Below are 12,055 nucleotides of genomic sequence, written 5' to 3'. Positions count from 1 at the left end.
TTGGATAGGAATCAGGGATATTGGTTGGAGTTTTGCCAAAACTCTTTTGGCAAAGGTAGTTTTGGAGAGTCTTTCAGAAAAAAAAAGGTAGTTTTGGAGTCTTTCAGAAAAAAAAGGTAGTTTTGTAACACCTCTGTAGTTAGATTGATTAGATACAAATTGCACCTATGATTTCTAGGTCATTAGTTCCTTACCTTCATTAGTTGCAAATATTTTCCCTATGAGCATAGGTGCTTGAACATTAGGTGCTTGCGATAATTGTTTGATGGGTTTTTCTGTGTTTTTTTAGCAGTTCCGACCCTATAAATGTGTTGGGCATGGTCGATTTGCGAGGAATCCACACCAGGATCATGTATTTTCGATTAAAAAAATGACATTTGGATCATGTAAATTTTTTTTTGGACAATTGATTTTTTGAACCTTATAAAAACTCGCCCATGTGTCCGAATCTAAGACTTGAAGTTATAAAATCAAGTACATAGATCACATCTTCATGGTCAAAATTTAAAATGGTCAAAATTTAAAAATGAAATGAAAAAAAACTGAAAAACCTATCAAGCACATATTGCAATCACCTACCCTATACTCTCTCTCTTATATATATATAAGAGAGAGAAAGATGGGAACCCGCTGACTTCTTTACAAAGTATGCTAAATGAAACCGTCATCAGATCATATTTTGATTGAAGGCTCTGGTTGCCCTCTTAAATATACCCTTTTTCTTGCCTTTTCCAGCCCTAAACTGCTCCCCTTTCTCTCCCTCTCCCGCCTCCCTTCTCCGGTGATGATGACCTAGACCATCCCCAGCCACCCATACCATATTCAGTGACTGCCCACAGCCTACGTTCTCCAGCAACAAACACCATCTACTGCCTCCTCCCTAACAAGCTCTACTTCGGTGATGACATTGACGAGCTTCCTCCTTAATTAGCACCATCTGATGTCCCTGCCCCCACCATCGGTGATGATCCGGCAACCCACCACCTCCCTCTTACCCCTCTCTTGTGACGAGCAGCACTGTGGACATCATGGTGACCCATTGCCTCCGATTCTACCCAGACCATCTCCAGCATTGAAGAGGGAGGAGGCTTGGCTGGTTTGCCGTCGGGTGCTGCCGGAGGAGAGAGAGAGAGAGAGAGAGAGAGAGAGGCTGGGTCATTGCGGGTTCTGGTGCAGCCAAAGGTGGTTGCCGCAAGAGGCAGAGGGCAGATGGGGGGAGACAGAGAGATGGGTGGGGATGGGTAGTTAAAAGGGCCTATTATATGGGACTAATCAAAACCAACCAATAAAAATAAGATCCGACGGTTTTAGTTCATTTGACATATTTTTTTGAGAAGCTCATTTCTCTCTCTCTCTCTCTCTCTCTCTCTCTCTCTCTATATATATATATATATATATATATATATATATATATATAACAAAAGACATAATGTTGGACGGCCTTAACGTCAAACGAGATCGGATGCGCTGTGGCTTGTTGATTTTGCACAAAATCAACACATTAGCGACAATTGCGACTGCTTTTAATTCTTGTTTTAACTTAAAAAAAGTTTTGTTGCTGATCCGCGCGATCACCCGAAGATAATAGTCTGATAACAATGGACAATTTCTCTCTCTCTCTCTCTCTCTCTCTTATATGTAGGGAAACTAGAATATGTTTAGTAGAAAAACATCTTTGCTGGTATAAAACTAGGCATTTCATATGCCTTTTTGCAAATCTGACTTTGTAAATGCATTCCTGGTCCATTTGCTATAATTCAATCACTGTAATCGGATCAAGAAATATAAATTTTATGCTTTGCTATTTATGAAAATTTTAAGTGGTTGATTTTTAAGCCTTAAAAGATCTGTCCTATGCATGGTAATTGGATGATTCAAGAGTTTGTTTCTATAAAACCAAGCATTTAGGTCACATCCATACAGTAAAATTTTTAGAAAAAAAAACTATAAAAATCTTGGTTCATACCAGCAAACATATTTATTATAGTCACACACACATGGTGGTTCTCTGTACCATGATACCTTATGCTCAAAGGCGTAGCTGGGTGGGGGGGGGGGGGGGGGGGGGGGGGGGGGGGCAGGACTGGGCCTGCCTCCGGAAACAGTTAATATTTTTTTTTTTAAAAGCCCAGTCCTAGCCCAGCCCTGATTCCATATGAAATAGATTTTTATCCATTTTTGTAGCCCAGCCCAGCCCTGACTGCAGCAAATAGTTTGATTCGTCCATATGCAATAGATTTTTATTAATAATTGTAGCCATTTTTATTTTATCTCAAAAAAAAATTTATCGAGCGCTCTGCCCCCGAACCCCCCCCCCCCCACACACACACACATGAATCCTAGCTACGCCCTTGCTTATGCTGGTACACACTCTTGTTTGTATGGATCTGATCTAACCACCAAATAATAGATCTAACTGTATAAATGTGTTTGACATTTGTTTATTGTGTTAGAAGGTTTTATCATGTTTAATACACCACAATTTTCGCTTTTGAGATAATAAAAAATCAAGAACTCACAATTCATGAAAATAAGAGTAGTTTAGAAATGTTATAAATCATCATATTTGAGTTAACTTTAACACATGAAAATAACAAATAGAATATGTTAAACATCTAGCTTAGCTCTATGTAAATCAAGTGTCTATATCCTAAATCTTATTAACTCAAAAACAGGGGTAAGGAAGGCAAAAAAAAATGCTTTATAACTTTTCTCAAAATGACATATAGGTCATGTGATTTTGGAGTGGAAATATAAATTTGTGTACATTTTATAAATCCATGTCCCAAAAAGAGTATGTGTTACTGACATGACACTCATGTCAATTTTGATAAAAAATACAGTTGTCAATTTGAGAAAACAACCTCTCTCTCTCTCTCACAATGTCTCCTCATAACCAAAGCTACTTGCATGGCATTCCAGCTTTAATTTTTCTTGCATCTCTAATTTATTATGATAATTTGAACCACGTCCCTTTAATTTTCATAATTTCAACCATTACATTTTATAAAAAATTAATGTGTCTCTTTGTAAAATGTGCATGATCTTATCATAATGCACGTCCCTCTCCTATATCTTTGCCAAAAACTGCTCAATTCCCTCTCAACATGGTCTTCTTTTCACATTTTAACCATGGCGGGTAGGTATGCTGTTCCTGATGTCTCTTTTGTCATCTTTTAAGCTTTCCTTTTGTCTCTCTCTCTCTCTTTTTTTATCTCATTACATAAATGGAGAAAGATTAATTATGTTCTTCTTAATTACATGTACAGCCTTCTTTTCCTGTGTTAGACAAAAGTTGCTCTGTTTTCTCTGTAAATGATATAAACTTTTCTTTTACCTTGCAACCATGGTAGGTATGCTCTTTTTCACCTTTTAATAGTAACGATTACATATTCAAATTAACTTTTTTTCTCATTGAATGCATGTATAAACAAGATGTGATAGTATTTTGTATGATTTTTATCTAAATAGCTTTAGGTTTTTAGTTGCATGCTTTAACTTTAAATACATTATGATGTATTAATGAAATGTATGTCTTTATTGACGTTATTTGTTATAAAAAAGTTCAAGAACTAACATTTTTAGATGAATGCCTTTAATAAAAGCATTAAAAAACACTAAATATTCAATATATATATATATATATATATATATATATGTGGATACAATTTTCAAAGTAAAACCTCATTTTTCTAGAACCGGGTCCAATGAAATGGATTTTTCTGGTGTGCATTGTGCTTATTGTGACCTATGGTCCATGGACGAAGCTTGGAGGCGGTTTTATGCATGAATTTCCACATTGATCCAAGACTGTTAATTTTCTTTACAAGAAGTCTAATGTATTCATTTTTTTTAAGGCAAGCTGGGGTTAGACAGTCTCCTACCAGTTATACAACTATACCATTGGGTTTTGAATATGTAACATCCCAACACAAGGTGACGTGCACTAACTGCTCCTGCCAGACAAGCGTAGCCCCGTTGATCTAATGTATTCATTTTATCAAGCTATATTTTGCAAAAACAAAGGGTCGCCACATGTGCTTGCCTTGGCACTTCTTTTGTTCCTAGCCCTGGATGAGATACTCTTTATATACACTTAATTTTATATCTTACATTTAACAGGCTTGTTTGGAAGGAGCTGTGAGTGCACGTTACCTTGTGTTGGGACGTTGCAAGTTTTAAACCCAATGGTACAATGTAGAACTGGTGAGGATCTGCCTAAACCCAGCTTGCCTATAAAAAAAAAAATTGATTTAAAGTTTTAAACCTTATTTATCAGGTCGGGCCATGTGGGCGGGCTGTTGTCTAGTATTAGGGGTGTCAACGGGTCGGATTTGGTTCGGACTTAGGTGAAACCAGACTTGGACCAGATTTTTGGGTATGGTATCAGGTTCGGACCTGAGTTTAATTGGGCCCACTATAAGAAAAACCATACCTGGACCTGATAAGAACTGCATTATCCAAACCCGAACCATACCCAGTAAAACCATATTCTTTTATCATTTTTACATTGAAAATTTGCGGGTCTTAATTAGAAGTCGGGTCGGTTCTGGTATAAAATTTCACAAACTGCACCTGGGTCCATGTATTAATCGGATCTTTGGGTCTGGACCAGGGTCTTAATTGAGTATTTTTATTTATCACAGTACCCGGATGCTATAGGGTTTGGTTCGGGTCGGGTCCAGATAAATCAGCCCGCTGACACTCATATATATATATATATATATATATATATATATATATAAAGTATTCTAAACCATCATGAATTGTTTGGAAAAATAAAAAGCTTAAGATATTTGCTTAATTTGAACTTAGAAATATATTCTATATAGTTTTCTTAGTAGAAAACATGCTTTCACCCTTTCAAACACATCCAAGTTGTCCAGCTTAATTAGGCTATCAAGCCCTTGGGAGTTGGGACAAAGAAATTCAAACAATATTTCACTTCTTCAACTCCCAAATTTGTCTGTTTGTAGAGTTCATTTATGTGAGCATTGGGTTTCCTCTGTGTGTTAATGGGGATCCACTCATATGCGGCGGTAATGGGACCCACTCATACTGAGTCAGCACGTCATCAACCTTGCAGGCACCCTTGACATTTTCATAACACTACTCAACCTTGCCAAAAGACCAATCCCCATGAATTCCAATCTTGACCATTGGTTTCTGAAAACTACGGCTTAGATTAGTCAGCCATTGATTGACTTAGAAGCAAAGATACTCAACATCTCTACGCAAAGTGGGCGGTGACTTTTCTCACATTTATTTTAGTCCTCAATCCCCATCTCCCTTGTATCTAATACGTTTGTTATGTCAACTAATTATCAAATGATGTCACCATTATTTAAGCTATAAACAATAATAAACTATAGCCTATGTTTACTTGCATTCAAATGTGATTTAGAATCTCATGCAAATGAGAGAATGAATCTCATTCGCACAGCTAACCAAACATGTGATTTGGAATCTCACGCAAATGAGATAATGAATCTCATTTACACAGCCAAACAAACATGTGATTTTGAATTTCATGCAAATGAGAAATGAAATGTGATTTGAAATTGCATTTGAAGTGAATCTCATGTGATTCCAAATCACATGGTGTATTATGTGATTCAAAATCATATGACTTCAAATCACATTTGATTGCATCTCAAGCGATTCCAAATCCCATAAGATGCAACCAAACGTACCCCGTAAACCCTAAACTTTAAATCCTAAATTTGGTAACCTATTTAGATGACCTATATTAAAGTGTGATGAGAAAGGAATTATATCAGGTCTTAGCCATCCAACATACGGCTAGGCTAGGTTTAGTTTATATTTGGGATGAGAATGGACTAATCCTAGCCATCGGTTGGACAGCTAGGATCGTCATATGATGGATCTCATCATACGTCGTACCATGAGATTTGTGTTCATACCAACTCTAGTTAGTCACAAACATCACTAGGGGGCGTTTGTTACTAGGGGTGGCAATCGAGCTGGCCGGACCCAGTTATAATCGGCCTCGGGCTCAGGTCGGGCCCTTTACAAAACCTATTTAATGGATTGGGCCTGTTAGGCCTTGTGCATTTTGCACATGGGTCCGACCCGATTCGGCACTTAATCGAGCCGAGCTGCATTTTGCAGCCCGAGCTTGACCCGGAATTGGGCAACCGACCTGATGGCCACATCTATTTGTTACGTGCCACCATTTAATAGGTGAGCCCCACCACCTAAATCTTACAAGGGTGTTTGTCTCACCCCTGGTGAGAAAGAGGCCCTATCTTTCATAGAAAGTGAATTCCCCCTAAGGAGGTTGGGGGGTTCAAATCCTAACCCCACACATTCTTTTTACCACTTAGGTGGTATCCCATGCGGTAAGCTGGGTCCTGGCCCAGGATCGAATCCCTCTGCCACATGGGGCGGCTGTTGTTCTGGTAAGGGTCTGCCTAACCCCAGCTTGCCTTTAAAAAAAAAAAAGTCAATGCTCCCTAAGAATTTGAATATGTTGTGGTGTTCTCATCAAATATTCAAAATTCTAAAAAAAAAAAACTTTTTGTTGGTAGATGTCAAGGTCTTGCCTATTTCCAATATATCGTATTATGCTACCATGGTATTATTGTATTTTTTATGTTTTTTTTTTTATAAATAATATACATGCCATATTGTTTTTATATTTTTATTATCAATGTACTGGTCTGGTGATAAATAACAAGACTCGATTAAGACCCGGGTCTGGACCCAAAGGTCAGATTAATACATGAACCCGAGTATAGTTTGTAAAATTTTATACCAAACATGGACCCGACCTGAGTTATGATTAAGACCCACAATTTTTCAATGTAAAAATGATAAAAAAAATATGGTTTTTACCAAGTATGGTCTAGGTTTGGTTCATGCAATTTTTATAGGGTTTTGGTATGAGTTTTTTATAATAGACTCAATTAGACTTGGGTTCAGACCCAATACCATACCCAAAAATCTGGTCCAAGTCTGGTTCCACTTGAGTTTGAACCCAACCGAACCGGTTGGCACCCCTAATACTGACCTCAATATTTTTCAAAAAATAAGAATCTGCAATTTATCAAGAAAAATTCTTTTGCTTAAAAAGACAAAGAAGAAACACTTGAACAAGATTTTCTTTTTGATGGTGACTTAGCACAAGATTTAGAGACTGTGGAAATGTGGCAGCCACAAATGCTACATTGAAATCAAACTTGTAAGGCCACCACATGGGAACCTTTTTTTATCCCACATTGGACTCGCTGGTCAAGCCTTCGACTCCAATTATTGGCACTAAAACAAATGCCAGAAAAAAGAAAAAGATTATTTTTCGAACTGACACCTAAAATTTTCACTTAATTTGAGAAATAACTCTATTTTAACATTTTTTCAAGAATACACCTAAACTTTGTTTCAAAAGATAAAACCATGTTCAGTTTTAAATTTTTGAATGGGGCTACTCTTCCAAGAAAAAAAAAACTCTTAAAACCATACTGACCTGAATTGGCTATTTTTAATAAAACCTAAAATTAGTTTTTTATTATTTTTTAGTCAATTCAAAACGATTCACTTGAGAATCGGTATCTGGCCGATTCACCTAAATCGCTGGCCAAACTATACAGGTCCGATTCCGATACTGACAACATCCCTCTTGTTGTGAAAAAATGTGATATTATTTTATATATTTTTAGTTTGTTTGCAGATCTTGACCTTTCAAATGTGATTTATGTGTTTTTACTTACATGTCAGGTTTTCCAAGGGTGGATCTCTCTTTCCGTTCTGAAGAAGTGATGGGTCTCTCTTTCCGTTCAGAAGTCGGTGACTACGATTCCGGCGACCGGCAACCGGCAACGGCGGCGGTTTACGACGGGAATCGGCCAGCCGGGTCCGGTGATGTCCGGGACCCCCTGCAGAACCTCGCGATCCTCCAAGGGAAGATGGACGCCGCCCGTCGGATCCTCGACCGGGGACCCTCTGTGATGAGCAGGGAGCAGATGGCGGCGATCTCGTCGGAGGTCGACTCGGCGATCCACGGTATCATCTCTAACGGATCGGTTCTCCTCGCGTCCTGCAAGCAAGGGCTTAGTCAAACCGCCTCGTTTTCGCCGGATCTGAAGGTTCCGGTGATCTCGGCTCCTCCACCGCCACCGGACGGCGGCGGAATCGGCGGGGGGTTCGATATCGTGGAGATCGACGCGGTGGAGCTGCTGGCGGAGCACGTACACTTCTGCGAGATCTGCGGGAAGAGGTTCAAGAGGGACGCGAACCTCCGTATGCACATGCGCGCCCACGGGAACCAGTACAAGACGCAGGAGGCGCTCGCGAAGCCGGCGCCGGCAGTGGCGGAGGAGGCCAGGAGGGTTCGGTTCTCGTGCCCCTTCGCCGGGTGCTGCCGGAACCAGCGGCACCCGAGGTTCCGGCCGCTCAAGTCGTCCATCTGCGTCAAGAACCACTTCAAGCGGAGACACTGCCCCAAGATGTACTCGTGCAACAAGTGCAATCGGAAGACGTTCTCCGTCCTCGCCGACCTCAAGAACCACCTCAAGCACTGCGGAGAGACGCGGTGGGCGTGCTCCTGTGGGACGACCTTCTCCAGGAAGGACAAGCTCTTCGGGCACATGGCTCTCTTCGAGGGGCACATGCCGGCCGTGGGGGAGAGGAAGGAGGAGGAGCGACCGGAGGCAGAGGCGTCCGGGAGCGGGATCATCGGAGGGTCGATGGAGGAGGAACTGGCGGCCATCGACGAGAGCTATTTTGAGGGTTTGGGGGATGATTTATTTGGCTCAGAGATGGAGATGGGGTTAGGGTTTTCGGATATGGTGCCCATGGATGACGATGCTTTCAGGGAACTTTTCTAGGTTCTTTTCTCTGTCTTTCCTCTTTTAGTTTTCACTTGGTATAGATTTTTTTTTTCCGTATTTTTATATTCAATTTTTGAGGTTGGCTTTTCTCCGTCTTTCCTCTTTTCGTTTCCCTTAGTACAGATTTTTTCCGTATTTTTATATTCAATTTTTGAGGTTGCATGTATGGATTTAGTGGTTTTGCAATCTTTGAATCTTGCACTTTTGGCCACCATATTTTTTCCCTTTCCTGATTTCCAAAGCTTAGTTTCTTCAATGTTGGCTTCTTCTTCTTTTAGATTTTTAGTTTTTTTTTTTGTTTAATTCTTTAGGAGCCCTTATTTGTCTACGGGTGAAGGCTATGAACTTGTTAGTAAACTAAACAAACTGAAGAAATGAACTAAATCTTTGTGTACCAACTCTTCATGAAATTATTCAGTCATTTTCTAATCACACCCCTATTACCACGGCCATTGATACTGGTATTTTTTTTACTCGGAGAAACAGCTCCAGGAGCAGAGACTTAGCCGCTCTGGCTCAGCCTGCCGTGCCTACGGTCTCTGTCCATTCCAGTGTAAAACTCCGAGGGCTTACCCCTCGACCCCAAAGTCACCAAGCTTCAGCTTACACAGGGGGTGATGCCCATGGGAGTTGCCAAGCCATAGATACTGGTATTTTAAGAAGTGATAAGAGAAACAGAGAAAATGGCAGCGCCGATTGCTCAGGTGCCATTTTTGGTGACTATGGAAAAACAACCACTTTGTGTTCGTTAGATTTCATTTAGAATGGAAATAATTCACACTCAGTATCAATATGGGAGCTCTTTGGTATCTCTTAAAGAGGTGAAAGATAACGCTTCTAGCATAAGGTGATGAAACCTTTAGTTCAGCGTCTTCAGATGGTTATACGAGCTGCTTTTTGGAGTTCGGATGGTTTAATTTTTTGGTTTGAGTTCGAGTATAGGCATGTTCGAAAGCGAGAAATGATTGGAAAAATTGTGAGTAAAAAAGAAAAAGATACAGATTTCCAATTGTTTCACACGAGAAGAAAATTTTCATATGAAAAGCTTTTTAGAAAATCTTTGTTATTCATATGAAAATTTTTCATATCTGAAGATCAAACTTTTCACATGACAAGCTGCTCTCTCTCTCTCTCTCTCTCCAATCCCAACTAATTATTACAAATAAGGATTAGAGGTTCATTCATGAATAGTTGAGCCTGAGACCCAAGGAGTTTGAAGTAGTGAGATGGGGCCTAGGTTCAAATCCCATGGGCGTCACCTTTGGGAAAGCCGAAGCTTGGCGACTCCCTGGGGATGAAGGGTAAGCCTTCGGGGTTTTATGCTGATAGGACAGCAAGCATAAGTATGGCAGTCTGCTCCTGAGGTGGTTTCTTCAAGTAAAAAAACTGAATAGTAGAGCCTGATTGATAGATGCATAGAGGTTCGATGTGCTGGATCAATATGAACCGTATTAGCCTATTTGTACAAAAGAGTAAAGCGGGCTCTTTTAATAGAAAATTAATGAAAATAGAACTAGAAAGTGACCTTTTTATCACTACCAATTTGATGTTATTGGCCTCCACAACAGCCATAAACCATTCCGCGGGGTACATGTCTGGAGTCTGGACAGCATGTCCTGTACTGTCTGTGGAGAGGACAGGATGAACTATCCCGTCCTATTCATGCACCATTAAAAAAATAAATTGTGTCTGGGTGGGGCACAGAACAGCGGCGGACACATATTTCATGTCCCCAGGATGCACCAAGTGGGTGTCCGTGCATCCCGTGTTTGTGTGGGCGTGCAGATGCACGTGGGGACTGTGCATTGAGCGTCCCGTGGATTTTTGTGGAAAGGACATTTAGGGGCCTGTGATCAAACACCCCCTAAATGTCCTTTCCATCCTCGAGTCAATGTGGCCTTACAGGACCTTATAAAGACTGAATTTTTGTGGTTTTAGGGTGATCCACATCCTAGAAGGCCAGAAGAAAATAATTTACCCACCAATGGACATGAAGGTGAGGAGCTTTAGTCTGACCTGTCAATGGGTCGCATATGTTCTAGGTTTCTGATCCAACCTGAACCCGGGTTTCCTATGGTCTAAAATTGCTGGTCCAGACAACATTTGGATCAACCCGAAACTAAACTGAATAATTTGTGTTGCTCGACCGGAAGTCTTATCGGTTAAGCACATGTCCAACTTTTTGACCCGGCATTGCTCAAACCCGAATGTGTGTGACTTGACCATGTTCACATGCATCCTGATGGTTCCGATATCTGTGTAAAAGCACCAACCATACAGTTGAAAAGCAACAAACCACACAGGGGACACAGATTTAGAGTGGTTCGGTCAAAGCTCTCTCTCTCTCTCTCTCTCTCTCTCTCTCTCTCACACACACACACACACACACACACACTTTTCCCAAAAAGAGAGAGAGGTTCTATTTATAACTTCTTTTGATGTTACCCAAATACAATAAAAAATAGTAAGTTTAGCTTGTTTAGAACTTCCTTATTCCATTACTTTCCAACAACCTTATCAGATTTTTCATTATAATTAAAAACCTTTAATCCCATGTTACAAGCTTTTCTTTCTATACTTGGACTCTTCAAAGCTTCACCAAGGTAGGAGTCTTCTTTATTGGAACTTGCCTTCACAGTAGATGGATCCATCTCAACGTGTGGGTCATCTTGGAGAGGATCCAATGTATCACCAACTGGATTTATCTCAACGTGTGGACCAGTTGGATGAGGATCCAATGCAACATTAACTGGATCCGAATCTATCTTCACAATCTGACCCATTGACAGCTTGGGCACTAGCTGCCCTAGGATGATTTGGAATTCATTCCATCAAAATTCCTTTTTTGCCTGTTTTTGATCAATTTTTTCTGAAATGTTTGGATTCAGACTCCACCCAACTCCTTGAATCCAAACATGCCCTAAAGGTGCAAATGAATCGGATTTGATTAGACCACTGATTCAAAACAGGTACATTATTAATGGATCTTGAAATAAAAGTCGTGTGTGTTTTGGGGTCCGATTCAGATTTATACGATCAGGCTCTTTTCAGAATTAGGACTGTTATTCAGATCAAAATTACGATCAGGCCCTTTTCAGATTAGGGCACTGGTTCAGATCATCATTTTCTGCGGGATCTATGTTGAAATTGATCATATATCTGAACCATTTGTACTTTGTACATGTAAATGACCTAATGTCACTGGA

At 40.2% G+C, this 12,055-nt stretch overlaps 1 protein-coding gene across 1 annotated transcript; it reads left to right on the top strand.

Moving 5' to 3' along the window:
- The first annotated feature begins 7,725 nt into the window (after positions 1 to 7,725).
- On the top strand, positions 7,726 to 9,278 carry LOC149812316 (uncharacterized). Its single transcript, XM_089993422.1, has one exon. It carries the CDS (start codon positions 7,731 to 7,733, stop codon positions 8,844 to 8,846), a length of 1,116 nt encoding a protein of 371 aa, XP_089849548.1. The 5' UTR covers positions 7,726 to 7,730; the 3' UTR covers positions 8,847 to 9,278.
- Positions 9,279 to 12,055: the final 2,777 nt, after the last annotated feature.

Source organism: Nuphar pumila, chromosome 17 (genome assembly GCF_984573655.1).
Source record: "Nuphar pumila chromosome 17, dmNupPumi1.hap1.1, whole genome shotgun sequence".
Classification (NCBI taxonomy): domain Eukaryota; kingdom Viridiplantae; phylum Streptophyta; class Magnoliopsida; order Nymphaeales; family Nymphaeaceae; genus Nuphar; species Nuphar pumila.
This window is presented reverse-complemented; position numbering and strand designations above follow the sequence as displayed.

What these genes read in the sequence shown, in the direction of transcription:
- LOC149812316 (XM_089993422.1), top strand. Translation starts at nt 7,731, where the DNA reads ATGTCAGGTTTTCCAAGGGTGGATCTCTCTTTCCGTTCTGAAGAAGTG.